General features: G+C 43.9%; 1 protein-coding gene across 1 annotated transcript in view; it reads right to left on the bottom strand.

Moving 5' to 3' along the window:
- The window catches only part of KIF5C (kinesin family member 5C), a 144,051-nt gene that overhangs the window by 21,133 nt on the left and 105,643 nt on the right, over positions 1–17,275 (bottom strand). The window contains exons 16-21 of the mRNA XM_019737476.2: positions 12,452–12,640; positions 8,719–8,836; positions 6,502–6,578; positions 5,367–5,476; positions 3,258–3,359; positions 2,956–3,016 (exon numbers count right to left, since the gene is read on the bottom strand). Coding sequence (XP_019593035.1) covers positions 2,956–3,016; positions 3,258–3,359; positions 5,367–5,476; positions 6,502–6,578; positions 8,719–8,836; positions 12,452–12,640 — 657 coding nt within the window. The remainder of the gene's footprint in view (positions 1–2,955; positions 3,017–3,257; positions 3,360–5,366; positions 5,477–6,501; positions 6,579–8,718; positions 8,837–12,451; positions 12,641–17,275) is intronic.

Here is a 17,275-nt window from a genome sequence, read left to right as displayed (position 1 = left end):
TTACTGATTAAACTGTAATCACAGTAAATACTTTCCATGAAAAACGCCACCACACTAAAGGGAAATGAGAAGTCACGGGGCCTTGTCAGAGGGCCAGGCATTTCTTGGGCATAAGTACCCAATTATATAGAATCCCGTTTGGTGACTTTCCCTCATGTTTCTTTTTAGGTGAATTCAACAGTTTGGGGGGGTGACTAAAGAACTTGGAAATAGTTTATAAGTTATATTTATGCATATTTACGCTGAGGTGACTATCATTTGGCTTCCTGCAGCAACAAATTCTCCTCCATCCTATTCATTATCATTCCTCACCCCCACCCCGACTCACTTCCCTCAGATCTTTCCCTGACACAGGACACTGCCCTTTGTGTAATAGCTCAGGGCTCAGCTTCCTGCCACATGGACATGGAGGGTGGGTCCAGAGAGGTGGAAACAGAAAGCCCATCCACACAGCAGGAGGAGGGTCCAGCCCCAGAGCCCAGACAAAGTGTTAAAGCAAGACGGGCTGCCTGGGTGACAGAGATGGCCTCAACGGCCAGGCGGCCTTTTCCAATGTCATTCTTTAGAACTGGCATCACGGACTCCCACCCCTGGATGCAGGTTCCATCCCCCACCCCACCCAAATACTCAAGGAGAATGGAATAGGCCTTGAGCTAAGGAGGGCTCCAGAGTGGTCAGCATTGGACAGCGAGCCTGTTTCTAAAGAACGTTTACAGCTTGGGGAGGGTTATGTTGGAAAGTTAAGTGAAAACATCCAAGACTAAAATGGCATATACTGGGAGCTCCAAACTTTGAAAAACCACATGTGTGCGATGTGTGCAAGTGTGTGTGGGAGGGACGTGTAAGTGTGAGACTGTGAATGAGCAGGTGGGAAGGGGAGAGAACCCGTGGATAGATATAAGGCCAGTGAGGAAAAATGTCTTGTTTAAAAACGTAAAAGAATATGTTCAGAGTGAGTATAAACGAGAGAAGGCATGAAAGCCTGAGAGACTGGGTGTGTGGGTGTGTGGGTGTGTGAGGAGACGTGCGCGTTAAGGTGAGCAAAAGTGTGCAAGTGAATGAGTGCATGTGAATGAGCAAAAGTGTGAGTGTGAGCAAGTGTGAATAAGCATTAGTGAGTGTGAATGTGAGTGTGTTAAGGGGGTATATTGAGTGTGTGTAAGTTGTAAGTACGTGTGTATGAATGAGAGTGAAGGCGTGTGAGTGTGTGGACGAGTGCAGGTGTGAGAACATGAAAGTGAGGGCCTGTGCCCATGAGTGTGGGGTGGTATACGTGAGCGTGGGTGTGAAGGTGTGTGTCTGTGTGAGAATGAGTGATTGTGTGTGAGTGTGGGTGAGGGGACTGTGAGTGTGAGTGAGACCATGAGAGAGAGGTAAAAGAGAGAACATCTGTGTGAGGGCGTGGAAGGGTGGGTATGACAGGATGAGATGTTCATGGTCTAAAGGAAAATAAGATACTGAAATAGCATTTATCTCCGGCTAATGGGAGTATAGTTACCATTTTAATGGTCCATATTTTTCTGAATTCTTATAATCATAATTATGAATATCACTTCTGTGGTAAAAACAGATATACATGAAGCTATTTCATGGCTTCCTGTTAGTTTCCCCTACAGCCACCCTTTCCATAGTCTTATCCAGCATGCTTGAAAGGTCCGACTTCCTTTGAACAGTCATCTTACTTCTATCCCGAATGGCTTGTGCCCTGTTCTTCCACCTGGCTTTGAGCACCAACAAGCACTGGTCCTGGAGCTCTGCAGAGGGCGCAGCTCAGATGCACTCCTGAGCAACCACTGCCTACGGCCTGGGGTCACCAGGTCCTTAGAAACAGGCTCAGCCCCACAGAAACTGCTATGACACACAAATGGAACCAAAATGCATGGCTGTATCTATAGAACAGAGTCCCTCAGTTGTATCATGTGAAATGACTGCACACGTTTCACCAAATTGAGAGGCTATGCTGGGACGGTCTGCCTTCAAACACAGGCCGTGTGGCACTCTGAAGGGCGGTGAGGCCCAAACAGCCAGGCCGCCATCCTCCAGAGCAACTGAAATAGAAGCTGACCAGAGAAGACGAACCTAATGAATTCAGATGCAGACAGGGAAAACCAATGATAAGCAAGCCCTTCCAAAGGTAAATGGATCTGTTACTCCCATGGTCTAAACCCTGCAAGTCTCAGGGCAACTTGACCTTGTCACCTTGACCTCTCCATGCCCACCTCCTACCCCCCCTTTTTCACTTGGTCACAGCCACACTGCCCTCGCTGCTGCCCCCCCACGTGCCAAGCATGGGCTCACCTCAGGGCCTTGGCACAAGCTGCTGCCTCTGCCTGGAAGGCTCTGCCCCAGACATCCCCATGGCTCACTGCTTCAAGTCCCTGCTCAAATGTCACCTCCTCCTGGAGCACCCCCAACTGCCCTGCTCCTCACTTTCTATGGCCATCCAACGGAGTTCATGATTGACTTCCTTGTTATCTGTCGTGTGTCTCCCTGAGCTAAAGGTAAGCTTCACGAGAGCCAGGATCGTATCTGTTGTTTACTGGTGCGTGCGAAGCCTCTAGAAGAATGCCAGCCCTTAGTAGGTACTCCATAAATATGTCACTATTGAATGGAAGTAAGTCACAGAGTGCAGAGGCTGTAAAATTGTAGGCATTGATTTGCAATTTAGTTCAATTTTTACTCAGAGGTTCCAGGATTATAGCACAAAGTGGGTGGGTGGATGGATGGATGGATGGATGGATGGATGGATGGATGGATGGTTGGACTGATGGTTAGTCATTCTGTCAAGAGCTAGGAGGTTAATTTGACAACTCTCACTTTCCCAAAGGATATTTTATACCTAAAAAGATACACGAAAGGTGTGCATAGATAGAACTTTAGAATAAACAAATTCAACAAATCATGAACTAATCTGACCTTTGAGACTAAAATGAGTTGGGAAACATGTTGACATACCACTGTCTCTTCCAGACCTTTGAGGTCCTCCCTGGCTTGTTCCCTTTTGTCATTGAGCAATCTAAAAAAACAGAAAGGAATCATGAACATGAACCACCAAAGGGGCATCAGAGATCTCCTTAGGTACCACTGGCGTCTTCAGATACATCAACAAAACAAAACAACTCACACAAATAGCTATTATCTGTTTTTAAATTGTCCCAACCTAACCAGAATATTTGAGTATCTGAATCACAAAAATAGACTTTTTAATACCTTCCCAGGATGAGAGTAAACAGAGGAAATATTCAAAGTGCACTCACAGGAGCTTTTCCAGTTTCATTTCTCTCTCTTGGTCCTCTATTTTCAGCTTGTTATAATCAGAACTAAGCTTCTCTTGTTCCAGTTGCAGTTTCTGATTCAAACTGAAATCGAGAGAAAAAAGCAATACATTCTACATCAATCTAAAATTCCGAGTCATCCCGAAAAAGATGTGGTTCTGTTCCAACCCCATTAGTTCTATGCATTAAAGGCAGCAATTCTGGAGGGTTTTGAGGGATCAAAGAACAACCTCACTGCTTCTTCCCTGCCCAAGTGAAAACCAATTTCTGGGGAGCATCAGAGAGGCATGAAACACATGGCTTTGAGGATGTATTTATAGTTCGCTTGTGTGAGAGTTGCAAGGGGAAAATAATGAGATGGGTAAAGGCTGATATTTTCAAACAGAGAAAGAGCGCCCGTCAGAAGAATTCTGCCCTGTCTGCCCTGCAGACAGCACACACCCACTCAGGAGGCCTTATTTGCACATTTCGACCTTCCCTTCCTCTCTGGTCCCAATGTTCTGAAAACATCTCCCAAATCCAAGTTCCTGGCTGATACAGGGACAGTTCCACTCTGTGAAGTCCTCTCCTCGAGGAGGGGAATAAACAGAGGACACACAAAGAAAGTCCAGGATCTCTGAAAAAAAAAGACACTTGCCATCTGGTTGGGGGCATCTGGTCAACAATGACGTCAGCCCAACACTTAAAACGCTTTGTCGCCATGGCCGAGTGACTGTCAGAAACAAATCATACACCCTCTGAAGGAAAACTCGGAGTCCCTTTGAGAAGCACAGGTGCAGGAAACAAACCCCCTGCTAACTCGCTCACCAACGCTCCCTCTTTCTTGCCTTCCTTCCCTCCCTCTTCTCCTCTTCTGACGGAACATTTGAGAGTGACTGATCTGGATAAGGAACATGCCATGTTTGAAGGAGAAAGCATCACATGAACGACATGGGGTGCCCAGAGGAGAAGGGGGAGACGATGCATTCCTCAGGTAGACTGTGCACAGAGCCCCAACACACCATGTCCTCTTAAGCTTCAGCTACCATTCTCTTCCTTTAAAATGCAAATGTGCTAGGGAGCAGCTCACATACACTGAACAGAGATTTGGATCCATAATCTGGAGGATTAGATGCTAACTCCAGTTTGGTTCCTATTTAGCTGTGTAACCCTAAGTAAATCATTTTCACCTTGCTTCCCACAGAGAGATCCAGTTCTTCATCTACAGAAAACGGGAGGGGACAGGGCAGAACCTTCGGTCTAGACCAGGGGAGCAGGGGTGGGGGTGTCAGTGGGTAGAACTGTTACTTCAACAAAGTTGGTTTTCTTTGTTTTACTATGTCTTTTATTTGGGGCATTTTAAAACACTATTTTGTAAAGAGGTTCAAAATTTGCCCAGAGATTCCCTGTGCAAAAAAGTCAGAACCCTGAGGAGAGGATCCTGAAGGCAGCTCCCAGCTTGGTGACTTGTGTGACGATAAGGTGGGAAGAAGGTTAAGAGAGGAAGAGGGAGAGGCAGCTATGCAGCAGGCTGGGACAGGACAGGAGAATGGCCTTGAGAAGGTGTCACCAGAGACAAGCTACAATGATGCCACCCCAGCCAATGTCACAGGTCCCCAAGCACAGACACATGGCAGTGTGGGTCCCTAAGAGGTGTGTGTGTGCGACCAGGTGGCTTGGCATTGCACTGTGTGCATGTATCGTGGGGCGAGGAGGTGGTTAGAACTGACTGTCTTCTCTGGAGTATTTATTAACCTACGAGAACCCGAGTCAGGACCGATTTGGGTTTTTTTGCTTTTGTACTTTCATACAGACAGTGTCCCCTCCTACTGGGATGTGCTTACCCAGCTGAGTCACCCACAGAACCCTGCTCTGCGGGGACAGACTGGGAAGGGCAGCTGGGCTCGCCTGCCACCTGCCCACCGGCACCCCCTGAGGCTCAGCTCCACATGGGGGACCAGTCCAGGGGAGCAGCTCGCCCACCGCTGCAGTCCCAGCCAGGACCGGGCATGCGGCCAGAACAGCAGAGACCTCGGCTGAAAGCCACGTCCTCCCAGCCTGCCCCAAGTGCCACGACCACCCCCGCGTCCCAACAGCCCAATGCCAACTCACTCCCGAATTTCATCAATGATTTTCTGCTTCTCCTCAATTTCATCTCGAAGTCTGGACAGCTGCTTCTGGTGAGCCTCCCGGTGGCTCTCCATCTGCTGCTCCAGCGCCTTCTGCAAGCCAGGCCGAGAGAAATGTGTCATCTACTTGTTGGCCCTCAGCCCACACTGTGACAAGCTCTGAATCACTTCTACCTCTTACCCCCCACGATGCCCCTCGACTGTCAGATCCCAGAACCGGGGGCCCCCAGAACCTGCCACGCTTTACTGGGACAACAAAATGGAGTGGGCCCTCGCAGCAAACATGCCCATTAATTCAATCATTTTCCATGACCTTCTGCAGCTCACCTGAGCTACATGGCTTCTCGAGCCCGGTCAACCAGAGGGCACAGACCTCTTACTACCTAGGTGACGTCAGACAAGCCATGTAACCTGTATGAGCTGAACTTCCTCACCTGTACAATTCAGATCATTGTTCCTGCCCTGTGCTCTGCAGATTGATGGTGACATTCAAAGCGATGTGACCCAGGAGGGGGGCCCATCAGGGTGGGGCAGAATTACGCTGCTGGCGGCAGCGGGATCATGCCATGGGCTTCACTTTAACTATGGGCTCCTAGTTCGCCCCAAACTAATCAACATTCTGCATTTTCTCGTGTCTCATTTTAGTCACCTAAAAATCTCATTTCCCATCCATTTTCCTTAACTGTTTAAAATGTAACCAAAAGTAAAGATCTCTGTGTTTAAGACGGAAACTCAAATTTGGTGCATTTCTTTAAAAAGGTAGAGGGGAGAGATGTTTACTTGCATTCAAAGGAGGGGCAAACATTTCTTCGGGAGTTAACCTGACAGCGTGGCCCAGGCAGAGCCTGGTAGGTGGTCTTTCCCTCTTCGTCAGGAATGGGGAAGAAAAATGCACGAATGCAACATAACTATTATTTACAGACCTCTCAGGGCTTCTGGACACCTCTGTCCCTCTCACTTCTAACCCAGCCCACACTGAGGTTGGCTCTGACGGCCCACATCAGCCTCTCCCGTCTCCCTCCTGCACTGCCACACACATCTCTGAAGACAGATTTTCCTAGCACAAGGCGACCCAGTCCAGGTGCATGCTGGGCTTGGGGGAAGGGGTGGGGACGCACCTTCATTTCCTCAGCATCCTGCAGTCGCGTGAGATGTTCCTTCTCCTTATCCTGGAAGCTGACTTCATGCATTTTTTCTGGTTTGAATTTGAAATGATGATTTAAGATTTAATTGGTGAACTCACATCCACAAGTAAAAATTAAGAAACAACAAAAAAGGAAGAACAGTAATGGAGTTAAATAGCAGCTTATATCACCCGTGACAACCACGGGACAAAGGGATGTGCCTCTGAAGGAGGGCTTCTGGCTAAAGTAAGGCTGACCACTCCTGGGACATTACCGAGGTCGGGGGGCGGGGGGAGCAATTGCAGGGGAAAGGTGCCAACCTGGAGCCAGCCATTCTAGAACTGACTTGGCTGTGTATCACCTCCCACCTGGAAGGACTGGTTCCCCACCTGGCCTCGTGAGTGACCCCTGAGGCAAAGTACATAAACGTGATTTATAGATTATAAAATAGTGCTCTGTGAAGGTGAGTAGCGTTTGGATTGAATCCATTATTAGAATTCCAGAAAGAGCTAATTTACTTCCCATGGGTAAGCTGTTTATTCTCTAAGAATCTGGAGCAGGAAAACCACGTCAGGATAAGAACAAAGAAGATAGAATTATAAAATCATACTCTCCAGATGAAACAGAAGGCCCCATAGTTAGGCCAGGGCTGCCGTGTGGCACACCTGGGGGGCCAGTCCCCCCTTGTTCTTGGCCAGTGGCCCCCGAGCACACCGGGTAATGGACAGCCTGAGATGGGGGGTGGGGGTGGAGGAAGCAAATGGTTTAAGACAGAGATATTCAACTCACTCTGCTTCCTCTCTAGTTTGTTCCACTTTATTTCAGCTCTTCTCACTTCTATTTTATTTCTACTCAGTGGTATCATTGCAGAAATAATTTACAAAAGTTATTTTCTATGTTAGTTTTGGGTGGAACAGTCTATTCCTAACATTCATCCGTTATCACTTAAAGAAAATAAGAGAAGGTCATGGGGGAGGTGGGTATGTTCTCTTTCGTTTTTAATTGGCCTTGGCATTTGAAACAAAATGTATTTACTGAGCGAACAACTATATAACAATAAAAGAAACAAAAAGGGTAACAACATTACCAATTCCATGATGCTATCAAAACCATTTTCATTACAAATATTACTGTGTAGGCCTTGGACCGCAAACCTCCACTGATTTTTAAATATTATAACTACAGTGAAAATTACATATGATTTTTAATCCAAGGTTGCATTATAACAAGCATTGCTGCAGCCTTCATGTACTTCACCTCCAATATGAAAAATATGTTTTCTTCAACCACGGACCATAGTTCATTTAACTGCTGGACATTTAGATGGCTCCCCTTTTCTCCCACCAATATGGTATAAGTAATTCTGCAATGAATATTTGAGATTCGAGGATCAAAATGTATGAAAAATGTTACCATTATTAATATGGTCTTCAAAATGCTTTCCAAAAGAACCCTAACAATTTTCATTGCAAATCGTAGTACATGTGTCCCCGTTTCACCACAACACATATATTCCTAATCCTGTTCTGCTTTCTGCATTTCTAGCCACATTTCTTGAATTTCTTCTATTTATTCATATCTATTGAGTGCTTCCTGTGTCACGTACTTTCCTAAGCAAAGGGAGCTGGGAGGGAGCCTGGCAAAGAGAAGAGTTTGTTCAAAGGATGGAAGGCCCAGGTAAGCCCCTAGCAGCTCAGACTTCGTATTTAGAGCAACAGGATACCACGGAAGGGTCCACGGCGTGGGGCTGGGCCCAAGACAGAATTTGATTTTTGAATAGTCCCTTGGTCAGTGGCCGCCCTAACGCAGACTGCGGGTGGGACTCTCGGTAGATGGATGTTGTCACAATTCTTAATTAGGGCCAACGAGAGTGGTAATGCAGACAGAGATGAGCAGGACCAGAGAAGCATCTGGCAAGTTGAATGGACAAGCTTTGGGGACAGAATGGAGGCAGGAGGTGGAGAAGGGAGAGGGTTCTGATTCGGGCAGCAGCGTGGACTGAGGGAAAATGGGGAGAGGAGCAGATATAAGGTGGGGACAGTCTTCTAGATGTTTTGACTTTTTTTCACCCCCCCAATAATATATACCACTGTTCTCAGCAGACCTAGAAATGCTTCAGTTGAACAAAACGAAACGTGATGAGTGCAGCCAACTAGAGAGAATCTGATTTAGGCCACGAGTTTGACACCCGCTTAGTAGTCAATTATTTACCTTGGGCTCGGAGCTTGGCCAGCTCTTCGCTGAGCGAGTCTTGGGACTCTTCCAACTGCCTCCTCTTCTGTTCCATGTTCTGCATGTAGTCTGTCAGGGATTTGATCTTGGCTTCATGCTTTAAACAAAGCAAACAGATAAAAAGGAGTGGATGACTAGCAAGCAGTCACTCCAGCTTGCCTGGGGCTGTGCGACGGGAAAGTGCAGTGGAGGAGGAGTTCCTGAGTCCCTTTTTGAGTTCCAGTACCCTACGGTATTGGACATATTCTGCCCTTTGGCTGGGACCCGCGACCACAGACTAAGAGGGTCCTCTCTGTTTCTCCCACGTGCGTCTCTGCTTCGTGCCCCACAGACGCCCCTCACGGCCACGCCCCCTCCTCACCATCCCCTTAAGTGGGACACCAAAGCCCAGGCTGGTTCCCTCCCCGTAGAACATAGCGTGTGCTGGAGAGAAAGGGGCTGGGGAAATGTCTGGGGCTGAGGGGTTCATTCTCTGAACCTGCACCTGTGGACTGCGTCTTTGTAAATCAAATACTATGGCTCTCCCCTCCTCCACCCCCTGTCTCTCAAACTCACAATTCCTGTCTCATGCATGGACTTTGCGTTTTACATTTTCCTCTCCCTGGTAAGCTCTCCCCTCAATACCCCTAGACATGGACTTGGCTAGATGCCTTATCACTCAGGCGCAGTATTTCCTCACACGTGATTTATCTTATCTAGTTTCTTGTTAGCTTCATGAGAGTAAGCACCTAATAAATATTAGTGGAATGAATGAACAAATGAATGAATGAATGAATGAATGGGAGCTCAGTGACTGAATAAGGACAACAGTTCTAGGCAGATGGAAATATGCAGATACCCACTCCAGATCTACAAGGTTCATGTTTAGGCAGATACCCAGGAGACTGACCTCTAATCTCATGAAATAACCTCTGGGAAATGGGACTCAGCTGGAGCATTTCATAAGCACAGCTTTTGGTGAGGAAGAAGAGTGTAAACAAAGAAGGAGATAGCATTTTAGCTGGAAACATTTTGTCAGATTCCTTAGATCATGTCAGAAAATAGACAGCCAAGGTTTCTCTTCCTTTGGAACCCCAGGAAATAATGACCGAGTCTTTAGCTTTTGTAAATTGTAGCAGAGTACAAAATAGCACCTAATGGAAAACGGAACTTGTTGCTAACATAAAAAAAAGCACTGACTAACGCAGATATTCTTTAAGCCCAGAACATCCTAATATTCTTGATTCCCATCTCCTATTTCCAAAGTCAGGGTCACTCTGAGACTGGGGCAACGGGAGCCCCAGTCCTGGGCCCCACACTGTAAATCACTCCACTTGGGCCATCCTGCGGCTGCACCCCATTCCACGGAGCAGAGTTCACAGGCCAAGGGACCATGCCCACCTGGAACCCCCATTCCCTCTAGGCCACACTCTGAGTACTGGGAACCCAGAAACTCCCTACTCCAGGGGCCCTAAGGCCACTCCCAGGACTCACACTGCTGCTTCCATCACCCATGTACACAGATTACCGTTGACACAATTACATCGTTCCCTCAGTTCACAGAAAGTGCACACTGGACTTGAATGCAGAGGCTGGTACATCCAGAAGGAAAGAGAAGACAGCAGGCTGCAGGCCGCAGGGTCTCTATGTGCCCTCTGGCCTTGACCTCCAAATGCCAGAAGCAGGACTGCCCCCGAGCACAGGCTATCAGCAGAACAGGCAACCTGGGTATCACACTTGAGGTGCAGTGTGCACTAAATGTTTAGCATTTTTCTTCTCAATTGTTATAAATTATAAAAAATGTGAAACAGGAAAGCAAATCTAGAAAAAATACTGTAAAATTTTTGCCCATAAACCACCCTAATTTATCAACTCAGTTGACCCTTGAACAACACGGGTTTGAACTGCATGGGCCCCCTTATACATGCATTTTTTCCGTAAATACCTATACTGTTTTCAACTCCCAGTTGGGAGTACATGACTGGACTGACATTTTATATAGGGCAATTGAGCATTCATGGATTTTGGTATCTATGGGGGATCCTGGAACCAGTTCCCTCCAGATACCAGGGGTAGTTAAATATTTGGGGAGTCAGAAGTTATTTGCAGATTTTCAACTGTGCAGTGAGGGGGTGGGAGGACCAGTGCCCCTGACCCCCCACATTGTTCATGGGTCAACTGTAATTCTTTATATTCCTGGTATATCTATATGAACGTATATTTTATAAAGTTGCAAAGCATAACATAGATATAACTTAGCATTTTCATTTTCACTTAACTTTATATAATTATACTGTCCAAAGGGCTGGGCTTTATAAATGTTTTGTTAAGAGTTGAATAATATTCTTCCATGTAACTTTATGTTACTAGTCTATCAATAGATATTTAGGTATTTTATTTTATTATAATGTAATACTGCACCCAACATTTTCCATATAAGCGTTAATATTTTTAATCAGGAAATGATACCACATGAAATGAAAATTTTTCATTTTCATTACAGGGAAAAATACCATAAGTGAAATTATTGAAACAAAGTATACTTACATTTTTTTATAGTTTTTGATTCTCCAAAAGGAATGACCAAATTATACTTTCCTGACCAATGTATATAAATTTCACTATCACACACCAGCATGGAATAATCTTTTCAATACATTTTTGCTTATTATGTTAGTTATAAAATGGAAACTTGATGTTTCAATTTGCATCTCTTAGATTATTATGGTGGCAGACAAGGAGGCTGGAAATAGTTCTATGATTACATATTATTATGTTTAAAAGAATGAAGTATGCATTTGTCTGTCTCTCAGTGTTACCTGAGGCACCACTCCATGCTGCTACGTGTTTCCCCAAACAACCAGCTGGTTTAATGCGTGATATAGGCAGCGAGTAGCACATACTGGACCACTGACAGAAGCCTCAAGTCCCAAACACCAAGCTCAGATAAAAACAAAAGACCAGAAACGAGGCTGTTTTCTGAAACCACCTTACTAAAATGAAAGTGCCATTGCACTGGGAAGAAGAGCAGCCTTCCTCACTGAGCGGATGAAATGTGCCCTGAGGCTTCAAAATCCCTTCAAGGCTTTGGGTTCTCACACAGGTTGGTTTGTGTCCCAGCTCTGCGTTTCACTGCTCTATGAGTTTGGACACTATATTTAATCTTTCTAAGCCTTAGTGTGCTTATTGGAAAAACAGGAACAATAACAAAACCTTCCCACCAGGATTTTTTTTTTTAACGTCAAATGAGATAATGCATGTAAAGTGCTTAGATGGTATATGTGTCAACAGTCAATAAAATGTTATCTGCTATTGCTATTAATGAGAGTAGTAGTAGCAGTAGTTTCTGTTTTCACCTATTAAATTGGACCTATGGTAGAGATTAAAATAAGGAATGTTGCCTTAGCCAATAGGAGTTTTAGATTCCACCTAATCTTATCCATTCTATATCTACACATCTATCTACCTACTTACCCATAAATAGCAAGATAGAGATATACAGACACATCCCTTACAAAGGGACTGACAGTCATCCATGTAATTCACACCACAAAATCTAGCCTGGGTTAAGAACAAGCCTGGGCTATGATTGCCTGGGGCGGCCATGGTCAAGTATACAAACAGCAAAGTTCATCAATATCCCTATTTCACACCGTTAGCCCCAGGAAGAGCATGGAGGAAGTAGATTTCCAGAGGACATGGGCGTGAACCGTGGAGGAAAGGCGTGACCTACCTGGGATATGAGCAGCTGGCATGCTGCCAGCTCCCGCTCGCTGGCATTCATCTTCCTGTTGGAATCCATCTGGGCGCCCTCAAGCTGCTTGCTGCGGTTCACCAGGGACTTGACCTCCGACTTCATCTTGCTGATGTACAGACGGGCCATGGTGAACTCCTCTTCGATGACTCCATTCACATCTGCCAGCTGAGCACAGGAGGGAACAAGCTCAACTGCTGTCTAGTTTCCAGAGGTTCATGGGCCCCCTGACACCTGTCTGCGGGTCCTCAAGAGGTCTGTGGCTTCCTGGTTAGAAATCCCTAACAACAGGACCACAAGCTGAACATGAGCGCTAAAAAGTACTATAGGCTCACCTCAAGTTCTCTGAAACTTCAAGTGAAACAGTCAAGTAAAAATCTCTACTAAATATAATTATCCATTAACCAGGTTTTCCTGTACAATTGATAGTTGGGATAAAAGAGACCCTATCAGGAGAAAAAGACATCGGAGAGTTAAAATGAGATAACTTTGAAGAGGTGTTCCATTCAATGTCTTATACCCTAAGATTTCTAGAACAGAAGCAATGCCTGGTGATCCTAAAGGTGACTCTGAGTCCCTGTAAGAACTCACATTAAAATTGCAATAGTGTTTTCTATAGTCTGCTATTCAGAGAGAGAAGTAGTCTAACGGCTCGAATATGTTTCTATGACTAAGGGTTGAAATAAAAAGTACTGTCTCTATACTCCTCAATTAAACAAACAAACATAAAAATCTAATGAATAAGAATGTGTCACTACCAAAAGCCCCTCTAGATGAAGACTTTCCTGCATGACTTCTCATTACTACCCATCTATGCGTCCCTGCCTCTACGTGCCTGCTCTTCCAAGCAGACAGGAATCTAGTTTATTATTTAAGGTCACCTGAGAATAACAGTCTAAATACACCTTTAGAGGAAAAGATCCTGACAGCCAGCATTCTTGCATGATCTCATATTTGGTTTCTAAGTTTCAGAGCTCTATTGCAAACAAAAACTGAAGCAAGATACTTGAGCTGGAAACCCATTTATTGAGATGCAAACATGCTCTTGAAGGGCAGTTGACCAAAGCAGCAAAGTAACTGTACGCTTTTAACCACCAGAGGGCGTCCTAGCACCTCAGGAGAAACAAGAGCCCTGTCCAGAATCCAGCCATGAATGGAGGCTTCAATTGGTTCTAAGACAGTGATTCTAACTGCCTGCTTTTGTCATTATTGCTGTTATTACCTCATCATATGACTATTTTTTTCAGTAAACATTTAAGAGCTAGGAATATGGAATCGTGTATCGACCCTGAAAATTGGTAGCAGATAGGAAGTACACTAACTAGACAGCACTGAGAGCCTGTAACTGTGTGTCAACATTACCCTAAGAATTCCACAACTGTATCTGTTAAATCAGTGTCAACCAACACAACTCATAATCTATATTAACAGCAAGAAAATGTGCAAGTATCAACTTCTGACTCCATCTTATTTTAATGGCGGTTCTTGCTAAACCCGTTGTATTTCTGACTGTCAACAATTTGTCTGCCAACACCATTCATTATATATTCCCTTTATAATCCCATAGCATGGAGATAATAGGTGAGAAAAGCCCTCAAACTTTACATTCAGTTTTGTTCTCCTACCTTTGTGACTGGTTCAACGTGGAAAAGACATGAGAAACATGTTCTTCAACCTGACCAGGTATACCCTGTACATTGTCCAGTTCCTCTGAAAGGTAAGGAAGCAGCCACATCCTTTATGTGGAATTCACGACCTATACCAGCCTCTGGGGGTAAAACGTTGCTGAACCAACATTAGGCATCCTGGGAAGGGTCAAACCTCTCTTCCTCTCCAGGTCTATCCTTGGACAAGAACATTTTCTATTCGATGCCCAGATCCCATGTGACGAGGAAAAAGGAAAAAATATTTACAATAACGGACTTCCTCCAAAGTGATAGCTGGATAGTTCTTCCCCCAAATTAGAACCATCATCTCTGAAGCCGACTCTTGCCTTATAAGATCTAGAAGGGAGATTTTGAGTCCAGGCTTGATGGAAAAACACAATCCCCCAAACAAATGTTTTTAACTGTAAGGTTTCTTACCCTTTAAAGAGTTCATATATTGAGTCATGTAAATTTACAGTTTTCAGTAACTCCAGTACACTATTATTTCAAATAGAAGAGCCAGACTTTGTCGCTGAAATGTTATTTATAACTCTCCCCTGGGTCTGAGGATGACTCCAACAGTACATACGACAGTGTGATGCAGTACAAATGACTAATCCGGGAGAAAGGCTGCCTGCACATGGGAAGGCAGATGCTGCCTGCCCCCTCTCCTACTCTGCCTATAGAGAAAGACTCATCCCCACACCCACCCACCTACACCGTCTCTAGAGCATGGAGTGGCTGTGCAAGGTGCCATTTCTAAACCAAGTCAAAGGTAAGTAAGGTGATTGATTGTTCACATTCTCAGACATAAAGGTCAGATTGAGACTTGAAGTCAGGGTGGGTCGAAAGAAAATTAGGCAGTTAATCCATTCCATTTACTCTACCTCTAGTCTATTAGTTGGTGGCTGGATTCCTGGAAATCTTTGTTTTAAGGAAAGCACAGTGACATAGGTACATGAAAAAAAGAGGAAGCTCACTAATAAACCTGGATAAAGTCAACACTAGGCTCATCTTGGCATTTGCTGGTCTCATTTTGTTTTGTTAACTCAACAAAATATTGCTCAGACTCTGAAAATGTTTCAAGACATGACTGAGCTGGAGAAATATGGGTTCTTCTGTTTCATACTGTTCAGGCCTTTTGTATCTGGAGCTGAGAACTGAGGAAGACTCCAACAGCCGTCTTTACCCCCTCACCCTGCAGCACTATCAGTAGAAACTATGGAAACTGGAAGGATATTAGGAACAGAAATACACAGTCACTGAAAAAAGATATCCCAGATCTGCTCATTTTCTTAGACCAAAAGAATTATATCAGTTGAATAGTACTAAAAATACGAAAAGTATCTGTAATAAGTAGGACTTCATCAATCTAAAAATCTTCTGCAGAGCAAAAGAAACAATCAACAAAATGAAAATGCAACCTATAGAATGGGAAAAACGATTTTCAACTCATGTCTCTGATGCGGGGTTAATATTCAAAATATATAACAAACTCATACAACTCAATAACAAAAACCAAACAATCTGATTAAAAAATGGGCAGAGGATCTAAATACACATTTTTCCAAAGAAGATATACAGATGGGCAACAGGTACATGAAAAGATGCTCAACATCACTAATCATCAGGGAAATGCAAATCAAAACGACAATGAGATATCACGTCACACCTGTTAGAATGACCATCATCAAAAAGATAAGGGATAACAAGTATTGGCAAAGATGTGGAGAAAAGGGAACCCTAATGCAATGTTGGTGGGAATGTAAAGTGGTGCAGCCACTATGGAAAACAGTACGAAGGTTCTGCAAAAATTAAATTACTTAAAAACAGAGTTACTACATAATCCAGTCACCCCATTTCTTGGTATATAGACAAAGGATTTGAAATCAGAATCTCATAGGCATATCTGCATTCCCACGTTCACTGCAGCATTACTTACAATAGTGAAAATATGGAAACAACCTAAGTGTCCATCAATGGATGAATGGGTAAAGAAAGATGTAGAGTGTATATATATGTGTGTATATATATATATATATACAATGGACAATTCTGTAGCCGTGAGAAGGAAGGAAATCCTGCCATCTGTGACAAAATGGATGGACCATGAAGATTCACCCCTCATGTGAAATACGTCACAAAGAAAAATACTGTGTAGTATCACTTATAAATGGTATCTAAAAAATCTAAAAAAAAGTCAAACTCAGAGAAACAGAGTCGAGCGGTAGTTCCCAGGGTTTGGAGGGGTGGAAGGTGGTGGGACGGGGGAGTTATTGAACAAAGGGTACAAACTTCCACTTATAACATTAAAAAGTTTGGAGATTTAATGAGTAGCATGGTGATTATAAGCTGTATCATATGCTTGAATGTTGCTAAGAGAGTAGATCTTAAATATCCTCATGAGGAAAAGGAAATGGTAACTGTGATAAAATGAAGGGGGTAGCTAATGCTATGGTACCGTTTGGTAATAATTTTCAATATATAAATATATCAAATCAGGACATTGTATACCTTAAATTACACAATGTTTTTACACACACACACACACACACACACACACACACACACACCAATTATATCTCAATAAAGCTGGGGAAAAAGTATCTTGTGTTCATAATGATACACCTAAGAAATATTTGTGTATGTCATGTAATTTCTCAGCTGACAACCTTCGAGATAATCTGGGCTCACACTGTCATTTTATAAATTAGGAAAACAAAGCCCAAAGAAGTAAAGTGACATGACAAAGTCACATCACTCCTCCCTTTAGCTCTCATTGCCCTAATGATTAAATCATAAGAAAAAACAAACAAACAGAATATTGGTAGTTACAAAATAGTCATGGGGATGTAAAGTACAGGGAATATAATCAACAACACGGTAATAACTATATATATAGTGCCAGGTGGTACTAGTCAGAGGGATCACTTCCTAAATTATATAAATGTCTAACCACTATCCTATACACTTGAAACTAATATAAAATAATATTGAAAGTCAACTCTAACTGAAAAATTTTAAAAGGGGGGACAAAATCAATAGTATTGTGATAGTGTGGTATGGTGTCAGATGGTTGCTGGACTTACCATGGTGATCACTTCTTTAGCATAGGGAATAAAATCAATAATGTGGTAATAACACTGTATAGTCATAG

The sequence above is a fragment of the Rhinolophus sinicus genome, linkage group LG01 (assembly GCF_036562045.2).
Source record: "Rhinolophus sinicus isolate RSC01 linkage group LG01, ASM3656204v1, whole genome shotgun sequence".
Lineage (NCBI taxonomy): Eukaryota > Metazoa > Chordata > Mammalia > Chiroptera > Rhinolophidae > Rhinolophus > Rhinolophus sinicus.
Note: the sequence above shows the minus strand (reverse complement) of the source record. Positions and strands in the feature narration are given on the sequence as shown.